The sequence below is a fragment of the Papio anubis genome, chromosome 1 (assembly GCF_008728515.1).
Source record: "Papio anubis isolate 15944 chromosome 1, Panubis1.0, whole genome shotgun sequence".
Lineage (NCBI taxonomy): Eukaryota > Metazoa > Chordata > Mammalia > Primates > Cercopithecidae > Papio > Papio anubis.
Genome location: NC_044976.1, coordinates 154,602,751 through 154,625,807, shown reverse-complemented (window position 1 = coordinate 154,625,807; position 23,057 = coordinate 154,602,751). Strand labels below are relative to the sequence as shown.

General features: G+C 39.6%; 2 protein-coding genes across 14 annotated transcripts in view; both read left to right on the top strand.

Annotated features, from left to right (window-relative positions):
• Nucleotides 1–2,028, top strand: part of PFKFB2 (6-phosphofructo-2-kinase/fructose-2,6-biphosphatase 2) — a 47,039-nt gene extending 45,011 nt beyond the window's left edge. For all 11 annotated transcript variants that reach the window (XR_001895957.2, XR_004178893.1, XR_001895959.3 and 8 more), the window contains one exon: nt 19–2,028. Coding sequence is in view for 1 of the 11 variants with exons in the window: in XM_003893183.5 (XP_003893232.1) it covers nt 19–84 (66 nt within the window). In the remaining 10 variants the exon portion in view is untranslated. The remainder of the gene's footprint in view (nt 1–18) is intronic.
• An 8,395-nt stretch (nt 2,029–10,423) lies between these two features.
• Nucleotides 10,424–21,604, top strand: C4BPB (complement component 4 binding protein beta). Of its 3 annotated transcripts, none has more exons than XM_017949932.3 (7): nt 10,424–10,615; nt 11,154–11,261; nt 12,149–12,322; nt 13,491–13,667; nt 18,404–18,497; nt 20,056–20,170; nt 21,400–21,604. In XM_017949932.3, the coding sequence occupies exons 2-7, from the start codon at nt 11,204–11,206 to the stop codon at nt 21,538–21,540; spliced, it is 759 nt and encodes a 252-aa protein (XP_017805421.1). In that variant the 5' UTR covers nt 10,424–10,615; nt 11,154–11,203; the 3' UTR covers nt 21,541–21,604. The 3 variants fall into 3 exon arrangements, with proteins under 3 accessions (XP_017805421.1, XP_009186662.1, XP_009186656.1); XM_009188398.4 differs by lacking the exon at nt 10,424–10,615 and adding an exon at nt 10,679–11,031 and having other exon boundaries at nt 12,152–12,322; XM_009188392.4 differs by lacking the exon at nt 10,424–10,615 and adding an exon at nt 10,680–11,031.
• The last annotated feature ends 1,453 nt before the right edge of the window (nt 21,605–23,057 follow it).

The window sequence follows — 23,057 nt, the reverse complement described above, 5'->3', positions numbered from 1 at the left end:
TTCCTCTCTGGCTTGTAGGCAGCAGAGACCACGCTGGCTGTGCGCAGACGCCCCTCCGCAGCATCCCCCATGTTTCCTTGCTAATGATGTGGATGTTCAGGCCACACCTCTCCAAAGGACTGGGATCTACTGAAAAGCTTGGGATGTCAGCTCCACAGAGGCTAGAACAGGAAGTTAAGTGGGAACTGGACTTTGGGGGCCACCAAAACGAGGCCTGGAGAAAGGCCACCACATTTCCTCCCCTCCTGCCTAACGGGAATATCAGTTACACTGAAAAATTTAACTTTCCTGTGCCTCAAAACATTTAGCAACCTGAACCAATGACTTTTTGTCATCTCTTTGCTCGGTTTGGTCCAAGTCGGTCAATCTCATTCTGTATAGGCATTTAACATCCTAGCTGTGACTGTCTGCATCCTTTGCTGGCTCTTTTTTGCCCAAAGTGCAAATGCACTTCTTCAGATGTACTTTTCAAGTGAGACGGTAAGAGCTGGTCTCTGCATCTGTTCCAGGCGAGCAGGCTAGAGTCTAATATACATATACTAGCAGGTACCATTTGCCACATTGGAAGCAAGAGACAAATCAGGTGAATGGAGAGTCTTCTGAGAAATTCAGTCCCTAAAACATCTTCTGCAGTGATAGAAGAACAGTGTCAGTAGCAACTTTTTCATTTAGAGAACTTTTTCTTGTTCCAGGCCCTTCAGGACAGGATCTGACTGCACGACTCCCCGAAATGGGTACCCATCTTCTAAGTTTCCTTTTGTAGCTACTGTATTTTCAACTTGATGCATGTGCCTCTCATGCATCAAGATGGGGCTGATGTGGTTCTCCCAGGTGGTTGGGAACGTGGGCTAGAGAGAAAAGTAGAGTGCCATGTATATCACATGAGTAAGTCAAGAAAGCTCCTTGAAAATCAGCCCGATCAGGAAGTGTTTTGGCTTCAGAACAGGTGGAAGGATACCTGCCCCTCTGTGGGCTCTGTCACCCTGATGCAGTCCTTGAGAGAGCTGTGGCTGTGACTTGGAGGGCAGTAGTCTCCTGATACCTGCCTCTTGGCCACTTGTCACTATTGTGGTCACTGGTCTTTCATGTAAAAGTGAGGGTGACGGGGTCATGGACCAGCACCTCAGTGCATTAGTCATCTGCTTTCCTTTACAGACAAATTAGATAACTCTTCCCTAGTGATTGTCAAATGTATGAATGTATCTCTGTAAATGTGATTTTGACATGTCACTGTTCCTGAAGAGCATATGGAATCCCCACAGGATATTATATCTTGCAAGGAAAGTCTATTTTTTTAAAGAATAGTATGTTTTTAGCTTTACTTTTCTTTCTTCCTCTTTTTTTTTTCCTTTTCACTCAAATGCTCACTTGCTGGGCAAAAGGGTGAGTAGCAAGAAAAGTAACGAAATGTAGCTTTTCTCAAATGGTTCTTTTATACTGTGGATGATACAGGACTCTGTTACCTAAGATGTGATGAGCTGGGCTGCAGGCGGTTCAGCATCCAGCAACTAGGAGCTTCTTTTCTATGCACAAAGCTGCCTTCAGGAAGGCTTCTTACCCTGTAGCAGATGATTTTCATCTGGCTGCCTACCACATGCTGTACTGTAATGATTTTGTTGTGATATGGATTTCTCTCTGCATCAAAAACTGTCTTTTGACGATCAAACAATGTTTATATTTAGTTATTTATTCTATCCATGTAAGGCATTTTTGAGTTTTCATGTCACTGTTTGCATGTATTTAATCAGAATGTAATATAGTTTGTGTTGTCAGGTTTTTTTTTTTTTTTGTAGAAATTTAGATAGGTAGACCTTTTAAGTCTAATGTCATATTAGCTTAAGTTAATTTTAATTTTCCAGAATGTAGATATCTGTCTTCTGTAAAAGGAAAATAATGATGTTAAGGGACAGTGGATTTTTTGGAATACTTTGTTTCTCATTGATTTTTATTATAAGTGTAAACCAAGAGATGCATTTCTCTGGAGAAATGTTTATCTCCTGGATTAATAAAATCATGCTAAAAATGCAACTAATATGTATTGCTTTTGTAATTAGAAAATACAATAAAACTATTTTTAATTAAAAATGCAATTTTTAAGATAACACACAAAAAGATAACATTTGTTACATTATATGTATGCAAAATACTAACATTGTCCAAAATGTGTTTGAAACTAGCTTAAAATGATTTTCAAATTGTTAGATTGTATGTATATTTCCAACTAGTAATTTTAACCAGTTCAAGTTCCACCAGCATTTCAAAATGATATCAGTAAGATTGTGACTGCCATGCATTATTGACATCCTAGAGTTTCATTTATTTATTTAACAAATATTTAGCGACTACCTGTTAATTGCCAGGCAGTGACTAAAACAAAGTCCCTGACCTTTGTCTAGAGTTTATTATTGGAAAGGAAAGGTTAACAGCAGGTTTGTAACATAACCCATCTCTTTCTACTGGGGATGCTTTTGCCCTCATGAATGACCTTGACCAAATAATGTTGGATAATGGTTACATAAATGTATATGATAAAGTAACTTGGAACACTCTTTTGGGGTCAATAGCAATAGAGGTAAAATGAAATGCTCATAATAACAACAGAGGATTTCCAGATTCTTTAAGTTCAAGGGTCCTTTTGATAGAATGAAAATGCCTTATGAATTCTCTAATTTGAAAACAGGTGAGAGACTGGTTTTATGTACATTGAGCTTTAATAGTCTCGCTGGTGGACTGACAGTAATGAGGATGTGGTGCCAAGGTTTAATTTTCTTGGAAATATCTCCAGGCACTTCTGCAAGTGTTCTCTAATTCAGCCATCAAACCATCATTTGTAAAAGGCTGGGGTGTCTGGAATCATTCTCTGGGTTTTAGAAAGAGGTAAATGAGCACCATTACTGAGTGACACACCTCAACACTGTTGAGATTTTTATAAAGCCAATCATATCTCAGAACAAGGTAAATGTTAAGACCCAATAGACACATGCCACACTATTTTAAAATGTTGCTGGTAACCTAGCAAAGATAACAGTATTAGAAAATGATTACTTAGAGAGTACTTCAGTGTTGGGTGATGGTCATTATTTGCCTTTCTCCTGTAGGTTTCATTATTACACCATTTCTTAGACCTCTCCAGGGTCTTCACTTAGGACTCACTGTGAGGAGCATCAACCTTCAGGTTCACTAGCTTGCCTTGGCTATTTATTTTTTATTTTTGTAGAGATAGGGTCTCACTATGTTGCCCAAGCTGGTTTTGAACTTGGCAGGAGGTGATGAGCCCATGGGTACTTCCTGTGGCAGTCTGACAGTGGCCCATCACCAAGGTTTATGGTCTCTAGAAGTATTTTGCACCATCTAACCTTCATTCATTCTCTTGAACTCATTTGAGAATTTGACATGCTAAGGACTCTCTACCCAGAAAAAGGTTGACACATAGGTTTTGCATACAGTTTATGGAGGTTATGACCTGAAACCCATTCTTGGACCTCAGGGTAGGAAACCAGGAGCTAGGTAATACTGTCCATACTCTCTTCTCCATTTCTCTCTTTTAACATGTAAAAGAAAAAATAATCCAGTGACATGCATTTGATACTATTTAAGTGGAAGAGGGGAATATATGATGTACTGGAATATTTTTTACTGCACACTGGGATATTTAAGAATGTGGTTTTCAATGAGATAGCATCACTGTAATCATGGAGAGTACTATTTTCCTTCTCTTAAAAACATCAAAGCATGGTCTTTCTTCTTTTATTTTCATCAAGCCAATGTCAGCTGCATTCCTTCAGCCCTTTACAGGCAGAGCAACTACTCTTCTGAATTCCCAAAGGCATATAAATGCCTTTTTGGTTGTATGCAACACTCTACCTGTGAAAATCAGATTAGATTCTATAGGAAAGTTTCTCTGAAATTAAGCAAAAATAATTTCAGAAGCATAGGAACCCCTGGGAAGCAGCGTTGCAGCTCTAATGGGGTCTATTCTCAACAAGTTTAATGCCCTCCACTGAACATCCAGCCTACTTTCAGAGAATAACTTGTTTATCCATTTGGGTTTCCTTCATTACTGATATGTTTGCCTTATCATTGACATTTAGTTTTCACTTCCTGGGTTCTCTCCTCTTTCATCCATTGTATTTGTAGAATTTATGGATGGGAAGGGAAGCTGTGTCAGAGTATGCTTTAATAAAGTCTGTTAAACATTCTTTTCTGAATTTAAATTCCTGAGTCGTTTCACTCAAACTGTGTTTCAGATTAGAGTTGGCTTCAGCAGTGGATTTCAGTAAATCTAAAATAACATCTCCATAGGCACATTGGTTCAGGCTGGTAATCTCAGCTCTTTGGGAGGCTGAAGCAGGAGGATTGCCTGAGGCTAGGAGTTCAAAACCAGCTTGGGCAATATAGTGAGACCGCCTCTCTACAAAAATAAAAAATAAATCAGCCAGGAATGGTGGTGCACACCTGTAGTCCTACCTACTCGGGAGGCTGAGGCGGGAGAATTGATTGAGCCTGGGAGTTTGAGGCTTCAGCGAGCTATGACATGCTACTGCACTCCAGCCTGGATGACAGAGTGAGACTCTCTCTCTCTCTCTCTCTCTCTATCTGTTGCTCAAAAAGAACAATGTGTTGGATTCTACTTCATAGAGGAAGGTGGCTACTCCAGTTGCAGAAAACATGTTTACACTCTGGCCAGCAGGAAGGAAGAAGGCAACAGGACATACCAACTTCTTTTAAGGATATTTCCCTTCTCATGTAACCCATAAATATATACACCTACTGTAAAGTTAAAAATTAAAAAAGAATATTTTCTAGATTTTGCAAACACACTTATGCTTATATCTCATTGGCCAAAACAAAGTCAAGTGGCTACATACAGCTTTCATGGAGGCTGGACTGTTTTTATTCCAAGTGACTTTGTGCCAGCTATAATTAGGGTTTAGTTCCCAAAGAAGGGTTCAATAGCTATTGAAGTAGCAATCTGCCTTAGTAGGTAATTGGAACATTGCAGCAGGTCTGAAGGGCTATAACAAGGTGAGCAGTAGCCTTTGAGGAATTAGGCTGCCATTACTTTTTAAGAGAGGAAATAATTATTTTTCCTTCTACCCTCCTAAGTTCTCTGCCTGGGACCTTGTAGATCAGACTGACAAAAAAGATTGACAAGAAAAGCGCAAACAATTTATTAATGTGTGCAGCACACCCCACCTGGGTGTGTTCCACCTGGGAGGAACCTCATGACGAGTAACTCAAAGGGGAGTTAGAGCTTAGATTTATATAGCATCTTAACAAATGGGCAATAACTTTGTAGAGAAGTGACAAGACAAAGGAAAAGACTGTTGAGTTTCTAGGGCTGCAAATTTTGAGAAGGCAAATACCTGAAAGAAACTAATGGAGAAGGTTTGTGTAGATCTGTCTTGACCACTGGCTTCTTTATGGACATAAAGCTCCCTAGGGAGAAGGGACTTACAGCAGTCCTCTTTCCTCAGAAGTTTCTGCTTATGGTCATCTAAGAGATACTCCAGGAAGGCTTCTTTCTGCTTCCATGGCATCTCATTTGCCTGCAGTTCAAAATAATCTTTATGCCAAAGGGGCATATTTTGAGGTGACTTATTCTGGTCCCCTAAAACTTAGAGTAACAATGCATCACCTCTGATCTTGCCACAGTGCAGGTCCATCTAAACTCATAATTAAAGCTTATTCTACAGTGTTTCATGAACAATTTGATTTTTAAAAATTCTTTAAAATTTATGTTCTCATGGAATCTGCCTTCAGGCTACTTTTTGCAAAGCTTATAGCTTGCAGTGAATGCCAAGAATGAGTTCTTAGAAAATTCCAGCTGAGCGGGGCAGGGGGCAGCTCTTGCGAGAGAGTCCGCCACAGCATCTGAACACCATTATTTATTGAAAGGGCCTTGTTAAACCACAAACATCCACTAGATGGCTTTTTGAGGTCGGATCGTGAGACACCTGTGGCCTTGTAAAAGCACTCAAACCGAATTCTCAGGGGGCTGTTTTCAGTGTTCCTTACCGCACACTCCACTCCTTGTCCTGTTTTCAGGGTCAAGGAATTACATTCTCATGCACAAATAACACACACACTGTGCCTCAGTATTTTTCCATGCCCCAACCTCAAATGCCTTGTTCATAAGTTTGACTATGTGTCTGTGCACCCCCAACACTTTTCTGGCCCGGGTTGTTTTGTTGAGGCATTCAAGAAACATCAACCCAACGTGTAAAAAACAATTAGAAGAGCAATTTAAATCTTTTCTGAATTCTCTTGACAAAGACCAAAGGGAATCCATTCATGACACCCTGTAGAACTTCTTAAAATAGTGTTTCCTGAATTCTCCTAAAATCTTACACACACTGCAATGTGTGTGCCCCTTTATAACTTCCCATAACTCTTCCCCCAGATTGGGCATTGCTGACTTTTATATTTCTACTCCTCCTTCCTCGCCTCCTGATCTCTTCCTTTAACTACCATCTGCCCATTTCTTTGTGTTTTGTTGTTGTTGTTTGTTTGTTTTGAAACAGGTTCTAGCTTTGTTGCCTATACTGGAGTGCAGTGGTGCAATTACAGCTCACTGAAGCCTTGATCTCCTGGACTCAGGTGATCCTCCTGTCTCAGCCTCCCAAGTAGCTAGGACTACAGGCACATGCCACCGTGCCTGTCTAATATATATACACATATGTATATTCTAATATATACATTCATATATAAATATTTTCAAATATATGAATATATTCAAATACATATGAATATATTCATATATATGATATATATTATCACATATATTCACATATATTTCACATATATTCATATATATTCCTATATATGAATATATGATATATAGTATATATCATATATTTGAATATATTTGAGTACATTCACATATATTTGAATATACTCAAATATATTTGAATATAGTCACATATATGTGAATGTATTCGTATATATTTGAATATATATATATATATATATATTTTTTTTTGAGACGGAGTCTCGCTCTGTCGCCCAGGCTGGAGTGCAGTGGCCGGATCTCAGCTCACTGCAAGCTCTGCCTCCCGGGTTCACGCCATTCTCCTGCCTCAGCCTCCCGAGTAGCTGGGACTACAGGCGTCCGCCACCTCGCCTGGCTAAGTTTTTGTATTTTTAGTAGAGACGAGGTTTCACCGTGTTAGCCAGGATGGTCTCGATCTCCTGACCTCGTGATCCGCCCGTCTCGGCCTCCCAAAGTGCTGGGATTACAGGCTTGAGCCACCGCGCCCGGCCTATATATTTTTTTTTTTGTAGAGATGAGGTCTTGCTATGCTGGTCTCGAACTCCTGGGCTCAAGCCATCCACCTGCCTCAGCCTCCCAAAATGTTGGGATTACAGGCATGAGCCACTATGCCCAGCTTGCCCGTTCCATTGTAAAGCAATGAAACGGGTCTGAGAAAAACAGTTTCACCTGACCTATTACCCCAGTTCTTCAGGAAACAATCTGGCATAGATCCAATTGTCTTTTAATGTTCAAAGGAATAAAAGAGCCTGCAAATGCTCATTTGTTAATTTACCTGATTTTGGATACTCATAGTAAAATATATAAGGCTCTAATCTTTAACCACTCTTGTGGTGTAAATATTCACCCATCAGGAGCTCCAGGAGGACCCTGTCCTGGAGCCGAGGGAAAGCCCTGAAGAACATGCAGGCTTGGAAAGGGAGCAAAGGGAGGCAGGAAGGTGGTGAAGGGGGAGGTGTTGGGGAGAGGAGAGAGGCAGAGGGAAGAGGAGAAATTCCTCTGTCTCTGTCTTTATTTCTGTCTCTCTCTGATTCACTCTGTCAGTGTCTCCTCTGTCTGTCCTTTGTCTCCATCTCTGTCTCTGATGCTCTTGCTCGTCCTGCAGAGAGAGAGGACTGAGGAAGAAGAGCGGGGTTGGGGCGGGGGGACAATGGCAGTGCCAGGTGGAGACTTGTCCTTCAGAGTCCCCAGACACCCCTTCCTAAGCGTCTCTATCTCTCTGCATCTATGTCTGATTCTGCCTCTCTCCCAAGACCCATCATATTATTCTCTCTCTCTCTTTTGATCACTCTGTTTCTCTCTTTAATCTGTAATTCTAAAATCCAAAATCCTTTGAGGCAGAGTTTTCTTCTAACTCATTTGACAGAAAAAAACTTGACCCAAACTTCGTGATGCTATTTATTGTCTCTATATAGCCCACTTTGTGTGAATATTTTTGTATTTTTATATTTTATGGAGAAATATTAGTAAGACAATAGTATAAGCAATATGGTTTCTAGAGTCCTAATAGTTCTGAATCTGAAGTAAGTCATTAAGATGAAGAATTACTTGCAAGTATTTGCTGTAGTACATGTTCTATTTTACGTCCATATTTATGTAGGGCTAAACTAGACATTTTTTCCTTTCTAAAATAATTTATTGTACAAACATTCTGTATATAAATCTATAAAAGACACTGAAGAACATTCATTCCTCAAGAAGTAGAACATGGGGTATGTAAAGAAAAATTATTGAAAGCTTAGGTTTGGCAAAAAGAGATCACTGGAGTAAATGTTCAACGGATTCCTGGGCATTTTCTAGCAGGCCCTCTGGAGATGATCAATTCACAAGAGTATGTGACTCTGATTGACTTTATATTAATTAGGCTCTTTTAGAAGTCTTGAAGCATAGAGGTTAATTTGCAGTAAATTGATAGGAATGCAAATGATTCTTATCTGAGAACAATGCAAATGATTCCTGATTATAGTAGAGCAAATATATTTTGTCCATTTTGTTTTAATTACTTTCCACCAGGTAGAAAAGCCAATTGCAAATATTACAGTTTGTTACTCTGTAGGATATTAACCAGTTTTGTATCTATTGGAAAGGTCACTTCAGAATGCTTTTGACTGACAGACTATATGCATTGCTATTCCTCAAATTCTTCGAATCAGTTGTAGCATCTGAATGGTTCCTCATTAATGAGTTGAATTAAATCTTTGATACATTTCGTCTTATATTTACTTAAGTGTCATATTTTTAACTTTTTGAAAATCATATCTTAGAGGGTGCTTACACTATAGGAATTTACATATTAGTTGAGAAAAAATAAGACATAAAAAATCATAAGGCAGCATGCGATAAATGGCAAGTGATCATATGGATTTTGAGGGCTGTGGTAGAGTTTCTGGATGACTGTGTTTTTTTCATTTATTTCTGCTTTACTTGCATGCATTTAACAGACAACTGCTTTGCAATAGGAAGCACCGTGGAAGGGAATACAATACAAATCAGACACAAACCCTGTCCTGGAATTAGCAGTTTCCTGTGGGAATAAAGGGGAGGAAAAAATAACACCTTTCCTCTACCATATTATATTCAGTGACTGGGACCTGCAAATTAGACTAAGACAGATTAACAGGAGAGAAAATTCTGTTTATACATGTAACATGAGTATATGTGGGAAAACTCAGTGATGAGTAATTCAAAAAGTTGTTTAGAATTGGGGCTTATACATCATCTTAATAGATGAAGGTGGGGAGAAGAAAGGCACTTATAAGAAAAGAGATTACTGGCCAGGTGCGGTGGCTCATGCCTATAATCCCAGCACTTTGGGAGGCCAAGGCGGGTGGATCATTTGAGGTCAGGAATTTGAGACCAGTTTGGCCAACATGGTGAAACCCCGTCTCTGCTAAAAATGCAAAAATTAGCCAGACATGGTAGTGCATGCCTGTAATTTCAGCTACTTGGGAGACTGAGGCACAAGAATCGCCTGAACCCGGGAGGCGGAGGTTGCAGTGAGCCGAGATCATGCCAAGACACCATTTCAAACAAAAAAGAAAACAGATTATTTTTTGGAAAGGTAAGTGGATTTTCAGGGGAAAAGTAGGAAACTTGAAAGTTTTGTAATAATGTTTGTGTATATAAGTACGAGTGTTCTTTCTGTCTCCTTCAAGGCCATGAAATTTCCCTGGAGAAGGAATTTGAAATATGTTTCACTCATGCTCTCCCTTCCAGGATAGATCTGTCCTGAAAAGGAATTGATGGCAACCTTATCTCCAAGGTTGCTGCCTTTAGTCAGATAAGGAAAGCCCCAAAAAGCTCTGTTCCTTTCCATATCACTGAATCTCAAATATCTTCAGCTTAAACGAATCTTTATGCCAAATATTTGGGGGTGGCATATGCTGATTCCTTTCAGGAGAAAGACATAGATTAATCATTACAAATAGTAATAATGGGTGGGGAAGAGAAGAACATTTGCAACCTTACTGTGTCCTTAATGCTTTATTTTCTATTAAAACCTGAAATTTTGTAGGAATTTTACCCCAATTTCATAATTGGAACACAGAAAACCAACTAAGTGTTCTAGTAGTCATAAGCAAGATGATATGGGAGCCCTCAAAACAATTTTACATGCCTTAATTCCTGAGACCAAAGCATTCCCCTCACCTCTCTCTTTGCTCATTTGGTTAACTCTGGACTCAGGCCAAATCCTGTCCCTGGAAGAGCCACCAAGTAGGAAGCCTGGGTACGGGCCTGGCAAGCGAGGACAATGGGTCACTGCAGGACTTTGGAGCACTCAGGTTTGGAGTCAGTTAAGACCAGCTCCTTCCTGGGAAGCCATAGCTCTGGAGGGACAGACAGGTAAGGTTAGTTTACTTCCTTGAGCTTTCTGTCTTCGGTGCCGCTTACAGCCTTAGGATATCTGGTATTCAGGAAAGGAGGATGAGGTAGCATTCAAAATTGGGTCCTACCTGGGCAAGAACCAGGGATTGACAGCCTGTTCTCTTTCCCCAGTGCTGGTCAGAGTTACCAAAGGTGGACTGTAAACATTGGCAAATATTGACAGAAGTCAAGGTCATGGCAAGACCATTTGGCCCACGTTTGTTGGGGAAGGATAAGCCTGTAGTTCGAAAAGACTGGTCAAATGGATTTACATTCCCAGAAACCAGGAAATTTCTGAAACTGAGTTTTAAACCTGGCAGCTCTTTTGTCATCCCTTTGTATTTTTGCAGTTCCTCTCTATGCCAGCTTCCTTACAACTGTTCTGATTTCCTGTCGTAAGATTTTTTCTTTTCATTTTCTTCAGGGAGGGGAAATCAATATAACCTCTTCTCTAGAAAGGAGGTGGTTGGGCTGATCTTAAGCAGTGTTAGAAGATCTATTTTGTTTTTCAAACCAGGTATCTGGGCTGGGTAAATTCCAGCCTGGGGCGAGGACTTTGATCACCAGATGTTTTTTTGGTGTGCGTGCTGTCTTATGGTTGCACGGTGGGTTTCTGCTTCAGATGGTACGTATGCTTTCCTTCAACTCAGCTTACCAGGCATTTGGTGTCAGTTTGCGGGGTTTTGAGGAACTCTGTGTAGAGCTTTAAGGAAGTTTACATTTCTAATATTTATTCTTCTATTGAAAAAGTCTCAAATTGGCCTAATGTTCTGCACGCAGTAGGAGCTTACTATACATTTAATGATGACCCTGATCTCTGAAGTGGGTGGTTACTGTTTACTTTCCCTTTCTGTTCTGGGAGCAAAAAGAGTACCAATTTCAAAATCCTGGGAGGTCTTACTTGTTATAAACTCCAGGACCGCTATTTGGGTAGGGGACTATTTGTTTAGAAGTGGATAACTTGTGGTTGAAATTTGAGTAAGATTCCTGTTATACTTTTGGAAATAAAACTTTGGAAATCTGGCCAGGTGCAGTGGCTCATGCCTGTAATCCCAGCACTTTGTGAGGCCGAGGTGGGCAGATCATGAGGTCAGGAGATTGAGACCATCCTGGCTAACATGGTGAAACTCCGTCTCTGCTAAAAATACAAAAAAATTAGCCGGTCATGGTGCTGGGCCCCTGTAGTCCCAGCTGCTCGGGAGGCTGAGGCAGGAGAATGGGTGTGAACCCAGGAGGCAGAGTTTGCAGTGAGCCGAGATCGTGCCACTGTACTCCAGCCTGGGTGACAGAGTGAGACTTCGTCTCAAAAAACAAAATAAAACAAAACAAAAACAAAAAAAGAAACCTTTGGAAATCTGTTGGAAGGGAAGGACATGGATGTACATGGACATGGAAGAGTACAGGAATCAGGATCAATAATCCAGCAAAAAGACACGAGGATGGGGAAATCTAATAAGGGCTCCCTGACAGCACATGATATGCCAAGTGGATCTGTTTTCTTCTTCCTTCCAGCAGAGCACTGTCCAGAACTTCCTCCAGTGAATAATAGCATATTTATCGCAAAGGAGGTGGAAGGACAGATTCTGGGGACTTATGTTTGTATCAAAGGCTACCACCTGGTAGGAAAGAAGACCGTTTTTTGCAATGCCTCTAAGGAGTGGGATAACACCACTACTGAGTGCCGCTGTAAGTTAGATCTTTCTGTATCTTTGCCCATATTGATATCCTGTTTTACTCCTTCACATCCTACTTCCTATAGGCCATGGTAAAACTTTATAAGAAAACAAAAATTCTCAATTACTAGAAAACCTCTTTTAAAGCACTCTAGTGGAAGAGCTTCTCTTGGAAGCTCCATGATCAGATCTTGATCAGTATTAATTTAGTTGAATTAATAGAATCAATTCCCACTATGGGAAAGAAATAATTTCTTCCAGATATTAGAACTTTTTTTTTTTTTGCTGTAATTTGTTTAACTTTATATTTCTTTAAAAATGTTTATGTTATGGAAAATTTAAAATGTATACAAAAGACAGAAGAGTCAAATTCACTCATAGAGATTCATCACATAATTTCATCAATTATCCACACAAGACTAATCTTGTTTCATGTATATCCTCACTTTATTATTTTGAAGGAAGTACATCATATCATTTTATTTCACCTATCATGTAACTTTTGAACTGGGAATAGTTTGTATTCTCAGTTTACCAATGTGATAATTGAGATCCAACTGATTTGCTCAAGGTCACAAAACCCATTTCTGATATCCTCTGTGGAGATGGGGAATAATTAATCCATATTCTATTTGTTACTACTAGTTTTTAAAAGAATAGTTGCATTAGTTCTCTTGTATACCTAGAGTAGAGCACACCGATATTATGATCCTTCATTCATGTAACCAAACTCATATCCCTGTACATTCTCTCCTGTCTTTTTCCATGCCATGGGAAAAAGCACAACATAATAAAAAATGCTAAGTAAGTATATATTTGGCTGGATGAAAGGGAAGGAAATACTTGCCTCAAACATAGGCTCATGAATTTTGAGCCATGCTTAATATAACAGTACAATAAACATACTATTGGTAACTTTCAGTTATGTAATAAATTACTTTCAGTTGCCAATTCATGTTGTTCTTGTGCATGACAAAGCTCTTTTTTTAAAGTACTTAGGTCGATCTCCTCTTTTTTTTCATTCTGCATTGATATGGCAGTACCAGGTACTTCACCGAATTAAAAATGTGCAGTATTAGCTCTAATTTGCTGTTTTTTCACTGAAGACTGAGGAGGTCTTGCCTTTGCTGTGTTGGCCTTCAGCCTTGCCCTTTCAGATTATTGCTTATTTTCTTCTTCAGTGGGCCACTGTCCTGATCCTGTGCTGGTGAATGGCGAGTTCAGTACTTCGGGGCCTGTAAATGTAAGTGACAAAATCACATTTAAGTGCAATGACCACTACATCCTCAAGGGCAGCAATTGGAGCCAGTGTCTAGAGGACCACACCTGGGCACCTCCCTTTCCCATCTGCAAAAGTAGTAAGTACAAGAGAAGCCATCAAGAATCCCCAAAATACTGATTAGTAGTGTAAACTTAGACATTTGCAACATCCCTGGGATGCTTTTCTCTTTTTTTGTATCAGGGATGGGCTTAAGATCTAGCAGACAGCCATGAAATGAGTGGAGCTCACAGAACCAAATCTCACCTCAGGAGAATACATTCCATTGCAGTGAACAGCATCCAAAGCACACTTTTTTCCTTCTCAAATAGGGGTCCTGTCCTACTAGGTCTAATGCAGGGTAGTTTGGAGCATTGACTATTTTATTTTTCAATTTCAAGACAGTGATTTAAGGTCTTTGTTTGAAAAGTAAACACAAAACAGGGGGAAAAGATCATAACTCATCTATTGCAAAATTATCTACAAGAGGCTAAAGACCCTCTTTCTATCACTACAATTCATATCTTTCAGAATTAGTAAGTTAGTTGTGTTTATTTCATGACTTTTTCTTATGTTTATACAGACATTTAAAACAAACACACACAAATGAAATATTTAAATTAAAGAAGCATTAAATGCCATTTTGTGTGTATGTAATTATATGAATATACCTATAGAAATGGGACTTACTATACATATTTTTAAATTGCTTTTCTTCATGTAACTATGTACATGGCCATGACCAGTCCATATAGCTCTATTGCCTACTATTTAATAACTGCATATGTGTATGTCATAATTTATTATATGGCTGTCATATTATTTTAACATTTTTCCTGTTAGGAACAATGCTGAAATGAGTATTTTATACACACACATATTCTTACATCTACGTTGTTCTTTCTTTCTTTCTTTTTTTTTTTTTTTTTTTTTGAGATGGAGTCTTGCTCTATTGCCCAGGCCACAGTGCAGTGGTGCGATCTTGGCTCACTGTAACCTCTACCGCCCACGTTCTAGTGATTCTCCTGCCTCAGCCTCCCGAGTAGCTGGGTTACAGGTGTCTGCTACCACGCCTGGCTAATTTTTGTATTTTTAGTAGAGACAGGGTTTCACCATCTTGGCCAGACTGGTTTCGAACTCCTAATCTTGTGATCCACCCTCCTCGGCCTCCCAAAGTGCTGGGATTACAGGCGTGAGCCACCGTGCCCGGCTACTATGTTATTTCTGTAGGATAGATTCCTGAAATGATTGCTGGATCACAGGATGCCATTATTTGCAGAATATACTTCAAATATCCAAGAAATTCTACTAAAATATTTAATACATACTTAGATACAAAATAAATATTGAAAAAAATCAATGTTTTTATTTTCTATTAATAATTATTAGTTGAATTTGAAATGTAAAAATAATTCTATTCACAAAATCTATATGAAAATTTACTGGAAGATAAAAAACAAGACTTGAATGAAAGAAAAGACATGCGTGATCCTGGATGGGCAGACTTAGTATTATAATGCAATGCCTACCAGAATTTTAAATTCAAAAATATGAAAAAAAAACATTAATTAAAGAGTCTCCTCTGGTAAGGTAGACATCTAACATTATAAATATTTTTGGGAAAATGATGAATGATGTATATATTTGACTGGATCAAAGGGAAAGGAATACTTGCCGTATTAGATAGTAAAATGTACTACAAAGTTACTATGAGCACAATAGCATTAAAATGGCAAACTGTATGTACTACAAATTATATGTCATTAAAATAGCAAAGTATGGGTACAGATAAGTAGAACAGATTAAGTCAGGAGGAGAAGTCTATTTAATGGTAATGGAATAATTATCTATTTGGAAGAAGACAAAGTTAGGGCTCTAGTTCACACCATATTCATAATACATTCCAAATGTATTTTAAATATATAACTATAAAAAGCAAAATTATTAAATCATTAAAAGAAAACATGAGATAATATATTTATTGCACTGGGATGGGGAAAGCCTTCCTAAGCAGTTTCATAAAACTCAGAAGTCATAAAGGAAGAAAATGGGCAGATTTAGTGAAATTTTTAAAAGAAAAACTTCTACATACTAAGAAACATCATAAAAGTGAAAAGATAACAGACTTGAATAAAGTATTTGCAACATATTTGATGGTTAAAGAGTTAATGTTTTTAATAAACAAATATACCCTAGAGATCAGTAAGGAATAAACAACCCAATAGAAAATAAGCAAAGTTAGGTAAGGACAGCAATTCCAAAAGAATGGCCCTAAACAGCACTTCTATTTCCCGATTATATGAACGGATATTGAACATTACAAATGATTATAGAACTGGAAATTAAAATTAGATCTACATCTTTTATTGAGCAGATTAGCAAAAAATGAAAAGATGGATTTAATTTAATATCATTCATGATCTGAGGAAATAACCATTTATGTCAGTAACAGTGTAAAGTGCTATCACTATTTGGATGTATTTTGGCAGTAGCTACTAAAATAATAAAAGCCAGGCATGGTAGTGCACACTTGCAGTCCCAGCTAGTCTCAGCTACTTGGGAAGCTAAGGCAGGAGGATAGCTTCAGTCCGGAAATTTGAGGCCAGCCTAGACAACATAGTGAGGCCTGTCTCTAAATAAATAAATAAATAAATAAATAAATAAATAAATAAATAAATAATAAAGACAGACAGTTTAAGAGCACAAACTATATATGCTCTTACATGAGGGAATTTGGGGTTACTTAAAACATGCATACACATACTATTATATATACAGTTAAATTACACGCATATAGTATCATTTTATGTCATTAGCTTGACACAAGTTTCAAGTATTTTCTTATTTCTTCCAAATATTTTCTGTTTTACTCTATTTTAATTCAGTAGTTTCTATTCTAGCTCTTAACCACAGAATCCCTGTCTTTTTATGTCACTTCATTATCTAAATCTAGGATGAGCTCCCTAGGTTTCTGAATAAACCAGATTCTTTCTGTTTATTCTTTCTGTTTACCACATCGTTTCCTTTCATTCAAAATTGTACTCATAAAAGTTACCAGAACTCTGGTGGACTGGAATCCCCCAAACAACTCCTGGAAATTCTTCTTGCTTTCCTCTATTCAGCCTTTGAGCTCAGTCTTTGAGCTTTAAAAAAATTACAGTGTATTAACTGCAAAAGTAATATTAATACACCTTTGTTGTAGAAAAATATAGAAAATAAAAGATGAGACCAATTACCTACAAGCCTACCATCTAAGGATAAGGGCATTAAGTATTTTGGCATATAACTTTACATACTTTTTTTCTGTGCTTATGTGTGTGTAACCATGATTTACAAAAATAATATTATATATGCTCTTTCATGATCTGCTGTTTTTATTCAACGATTTGTTTAGAAGACTTTTATTTTTCAGTAAATATACACCTACATAATCATTGTTAGCCACTATTTTTGATCGACATGTTTAGTGTCCTGTGGTCTCAGAGCTGACTGGGACCTTAGAGATGACATTATTTAACCTGCTTATCTGTAATATTAGGAAGGAAGCCAAGAGGTGCAAAATGGCTTTAGTGCTACATAGCTAGTGGAAGAGTCAGTATCAAGACTCACAACTCCTAATATATCATCCTGCTTTCTTTCCACAGTTCCACAGACTCGTTCTCTTCCCTTCCAGCCATGTTCTTCCCTATGTCTTTTTCTTTTGAGACAGAGTCTTGCTCTGTTGCCCAGGCTGGAGTACAGTGGCACGATCTTGGCTCACTGCAACCTCCACCTCCCAGGTTCAAGCGATTCTCGTGCCTCAGCCTCCCAAGTAGCTGGGATTACAGGCGCTCACCCACGCTGGGCTAATTTTTGTATTTTTAGTAGAGACTGGGTTTCACCGTGTTGGGCAGGCTGGTCTCAAACTCCTGACCTGAGATAATCCACCCACTTCGGCCTCCCAACGTGCTGGGATTACAGGTGTGAGCCCCTCCTCCCACCTTCTCCCCTTTTTCTGATACTCTCCTTGATATAGTTTGGATGTGTGTTCCTGCTCAAATCTCATATTGAATTGTAATCTCCAGTGTTGGAGGTGGGGCTTGGTGGGAAGTGACTGGATCATGCAGGTGGATTTCTCATGAATGGTCTAGCACCATCTCCCTAGGTACTGTCCTCGTGACAGCGAGTGAGTTCTCATGAGATCTGGTTGTTTAAAAGTGTGTAGCACCTCCTCCCTCTCTCTCTTGTTCCTGCTCCAGTTATGTGAGATGCCTCGCTCCCCCTTTGCCTTCTGCCATGATTGTAAGTTTCCTGAGGCCTCCCCAGAAGCTGAGCAGATGCCAGCACCATGCTTCTTGCAGAAACATGAGCCAGTTAAACCTCTTTTCTTTATAAATTACCCAGTCTCAGGTATTTCTTTATCACAATGTGAGATGGACTGATACACTCATGCTTCACAACTCTTATCCAGGGGATGTCAGCTTCCATTTGAGCTCACACACTTCATCTCCTCTCTCATGGAGTTATTTCTTCAGCCTTCACCTGTGGCCCAATTTTTATTTTCTTGTATGTTAATGATTAGCTTCTCTATAACTTAAAATTTCTTTCCCTGAGCTCCTGCTAGTCAGATAATACTCCCAAATCCCTACTAACTTAGAAGATAAGCTGGGGGAAAGCTCTTTCCCATGGACAAATATGATTTAGAAGAGAAGGAAATGAATGAAGAACATGTTTCAAGATCTCACAGGTGTTGCTCTGAGGACATCAGGTGCTGGCATAAACAGCTGCAATTAGGGGTGCTGTTCATTGAGCATGCCTGGCCCTCACAGCTGTCACTTCTATACTCCTTTCTGTCAGGGGACTGTGACCCTCCTGGGAATCCAGCTCACGGCTATTTTAAAGGAGATAATTTCACCTTAGGATCCACCATTAGTTATTACTGTAAAGACAGGTAAGTGAACACAGCTTGTCAAGTGCCAGATCTTGCCCCTTGGCAGCATTGTTTTTGGGAATAACCCAGCCTGTGTCCACCTGGTCATCTGATTTCCTACTGCTGCAGGATTCTGAGCTCATTCTGATTTTGAGAGCTGCTTTGGCCCTCTGCTAGCTCTCCTCAATCCCTAGAAGACGGACTGATCCTACTAAAGTATCCTACTTACCCCAGTGCAAGTATCTCTTTTTTCCCTCTACCAAGACAAGGTAAATTATTTAAAATGTATGGGTTTGGCTGGGCGTGGTGGCTGACACCTGTAATCCCAGCACTTTGAGATGCCAAGGTGGGTGGATTGCTTGAGGTCAGGAGATCAAGACCAGCCCTGGCCAACAGGGCAAAACCCTCGTCTCTACTAAAAATAAAAAAATTAGCTGGGCATGGTGGTGCGTTCCTGTAATCCCAGCTACTCAGGAGGCTGAGGCATGAGAATTGCTTGAACCCAGGAGGTGGAGGTTGCCGTGAGCCTAGATGGTGCCACTGCACTTCAACCTGGGTGGAGAAGTGATATTCTGTTTTAAAACTAAATAAATAAATTAATTAAATGTATGGTTTTTTTTTTTTTTTTTTTTTCGGTTGTTGTTTTTGAGACAGTGTCTCCCTCTGTCACCCAGGCTGGAGTGCAGTGGTGTACTCATAGCTCACTGCAACCTCTGCCTCCTAGGCTCACGTGATCCTCCCACCTCAGCTTCTCTAATAGCTGGGACTACAGGCATGGACCACCATGCTTGGCTAATTTTTTAAGGATTTTGTAGAGATGGGGTCTCCCTATGTTGCCCAGGCTGGTCTTGAACTCCTGAGCTCAAGTGATCCTCCCACCTTGGTTTCCCAAAGTGCTGGAATTACAAACACGAATCACCATGCCTGGCCTAAAATGTACGTTTTTCTAAAAAAAAAAAAAAAAAAAAAAAAAAAAAAAAAATTCAGAGAATATAAAGGCTAAAAAACAAATACAGAAGTGCAAAAATATAAAGACTTAGTGTATAGACCCTTAAAGCCCCCTAATTAACTCAGAGTCATGTGGCCTCACTGGCATTTCAATCTCATTATATACCTTCAATGCACTTTGCAGGCAACTCTCATGATTTTCTGATTAAAAGAAATCAGATTTTCTGATTGCTCCTTTTTAGCCCCTTCGCTGAGATTTATTTGCAGGCTGTTTCTCACTTTCTACTCCTGTCTAGAGCTTAGATGCCAGATGCCTTTTTAGGTTATTGAATGATAAAGTGCTTCTATCACTCTCCCCACCCAAAACCTGTGTGTGTAAACACCTCATTCAGAATCTCTCACTTCTCTATGTTTTATGGGTTGACTCTTCACTTGGGTCCTCCCCACCTCCAGGAGAATGGTTTTACTTTGAACTGCTTTGAAATACCAAGATAAGCATGCATTGAGGCTCAAGGGCGGGGAGGTGGATTCCATCACAGCATGAAATACTGAAAAACAACTACACAAAACCAGTCTCCATTACCCAATTCAGAAAGTGGAAAAGCTAAGCCTTGTTCTAATTTCGGTTCAGGTACTACTTAGTGGGCATGCAGGAGCAGCAGTGCATTGATGGGGAGTGGAGCAGTGCACTTCCAGTCTGCAAATTGATCCAGGAAGCTCCCAAACCGGAGTGTGAGAAAGCACTTGTAAGTAGGTGGCTTGTGTCTATCTTGTTCACAGCTGGATCTCCAGGACCTGGCATCACTCCTGGCATATGCTCCGTATATATCTGTTTAATGTGGGATATTTTGTTTTTGAATGGGTTGGCCTTGGCCTGGCTATAGAAGGGGCTCACAAACTATTAGCTCACATTTTTGTAAATGGAAGTTGGAAGTTCCCATTCGCCACCATCATCACAAATACCTCATGAGACCCTGTTGGTAGAAGTTGTTGTCTCATGTGCCTTATATACCAGTGATCCCCAACCTTTTTGACACCAGGGATGGGTATCATGGAAGACGACTTTTCCACGGATGGGGGTGGGGAGAGTGGGGATGGTTTGGGGATGATTCAGGTGCATTACATTTATTATGTACTTTATTTCTATTATTATTACATTATAATGCATAATAAAATGATTATACAACTCACCATAATGTAGAATCAGTGGGAGCCCTGAACTTGTTTCCTGCAACTAGAGGGTCTCATCTAGTTAGGAGTGGTGGGAGACAGTGACAGATTATCAGGCATTAGATGCTTATCTGGGAGTGATGGGAGACAGTGACAGATCATCAGGCATTAGATTCTCATCTGGGAGTGATGGGAGACAGTGACAGATCATCAGGCATTAGATTCTCATAGAGGGGTCAACCTAGATCCCTCGCATGAGCAGTTCACAATAGGGTTCACGCTCTTAGGAGGATCTAATGCCACCGCTGACCTGACAGGAGGTGGAGTTCAGGCAGCAATGTGAGCGAGGGAGAGTGGCTATAAATACAGCTGAAGTTTTGCTTGCCTGCCCACTGCTCACTTTCTGCTGTGTGACCCAGTTCCTAATAGATCATGGACTGGTACTGGTCTGTGGCCCTGGGGTTGGGCATCCCTGTTATAGGGCAAGGCACATAAGCACAATGCATGAGAATTGGAAAAGTCTCTAAAATCCTTCTAGGCTCCAACACTAAACAAACAACACTGAACAGATCCATTTACATTGAGATTCTTCTTTTAGTTCATCTTTATTATTGGGATAGTATTAATAAGCATATTTAAGCCAGAAGATATAAATGATTCATCATGATGAAAACCCAAATCTTTACTTAAGCTAGCCTGGTTCTGAGCCCCCATTCAGAGAGCTAACTGCTGCTCACTGGCTTCAGAGTATATAGCCGGGTCTCAGTCCTTACGTTGTAACTTGTAAAATATTTTCTTTCTTCAGCTTGCCTTTCAGGAGCGTAAGGACCTCTGCGAAGCCATAGAGAACTTTATGCAACAATTAAAGGAAAGTGGCATGACAATGGAGGAGCTAAAATATTCTCTGGAGCTAAAGAAAGCTGAGTTGAAGGCAAAATTGTTGTAACACTGCAGCTGAGCAGATGTAATAGAAATAAACCTATGAATAAAATTTCTTCTTGGTTCTGAAATTGGTTTCAGATGTACCTCTTATTGGGCTGAAATTGCCAACTGCAGTTGTATAATGCACCGTGTGTGTGTGTGTGTGTGTGTGTGTGTGTGTTTCTCAGAATGTGAAAAGGCCAAATGTAGCGGTTGTCTAAGGCCAGAATTAGCAACATATTATTGGAGCATAGAGGGCTTAATTTCCAGTCTGTAAGGAGAATGGGGAAACTCTGATCTCAACCAAGAGGGTACCCCGTCTTTTAACACGAGACCATGAATTAGGAAACCAAAACTAACTGCAACTTATGAGGCAAAAATTAACCTTCCATTTTGGAAAAGATGCTTGGAATAGTTACATCCTTAAAAATGACCCATTGGGACAGAAGGGGAGCTAAGACCCAAACTCTCCTCCCAGTCTTGCCCACATCTGGCTTATGGAAACAGGTTTCCAAATCTTCTGCAGGAAAATCGCTTACTGCCTCTTGAATGAAACTTCGTCCTGCATGGTAGATTAGAGATGGTGCAACACAAGTGAATATATTTCTTCTCTTTTTTAGAAACAAAAATTTTAAACAGTTTTTTACTTAAATTGTCCTTTTTTAGAGGGTAGAAGGAATAAGAATCCTAAGGCTTTCAATCAAGATGTCATACTGAGCTGGTGTGACAAGCTTCTCCCACCTCTCATTCTGACTGCTACCTGGAATACATATGATATCTGGATAAAATGCAACCAAAATATATAAGCCAGCTTGAAATAATGGAAAATTGCTAGGTAGAGTTATGAATGGGAATAAAAGATGGACTCTTGAGTACTCTGGAGTCTACTAGTAGACACAAGACATGTACACACATAGCATTATTTTAGAGTGGTTAGAATGAACTAAACATTTTTCAGACTACAGTGGGCTATGAGAGCTCAGATGAGAGGAGGTTCACTTCTGTCTGGGAGGAGGAGGCAAGAATATCGTCAAGGAAGAAGTCACAGTTATTTGGGCCTTCAAAAGTGAGTGAGAACTGGAGACAAAGATTAAGGAGTTCATTCCTGATGGAAAGAATATTTGAGAAATGGAGTAAGACAATAATAAGATTTTTTTTTTTTTTCTTTTGAGATAGAGTTTCGCTCTTGTTGCCCAGGCTAGAGTGCAATGGCGCCATCTCAGCTCACCACAACTTTCACCTCCTGGGTTCAAGCAATTCTCCTGCCTTAGCCTCCTGAGTAGCTGAGATTACAGGCACGCACCACCATGCCTGGCTAATTTTGTATTTTTAGTAGAGACAGGGTTTCTCTATGTTGGCCAGGCTGGTCTCAAACTCCTGACCTTAGGTGATCTGCCAGCCTCAGCCTCCCAAAGTGCAGGGATTACAAGTGTAAGCCACCACGCCTGGCCAATAATAAGACTTTTAACCAAGTAAATTCATTCCTAGGATTAATCTAACTGGAGCAAAATGATTTGAAATTGAAGCTACTTCTTATTTATA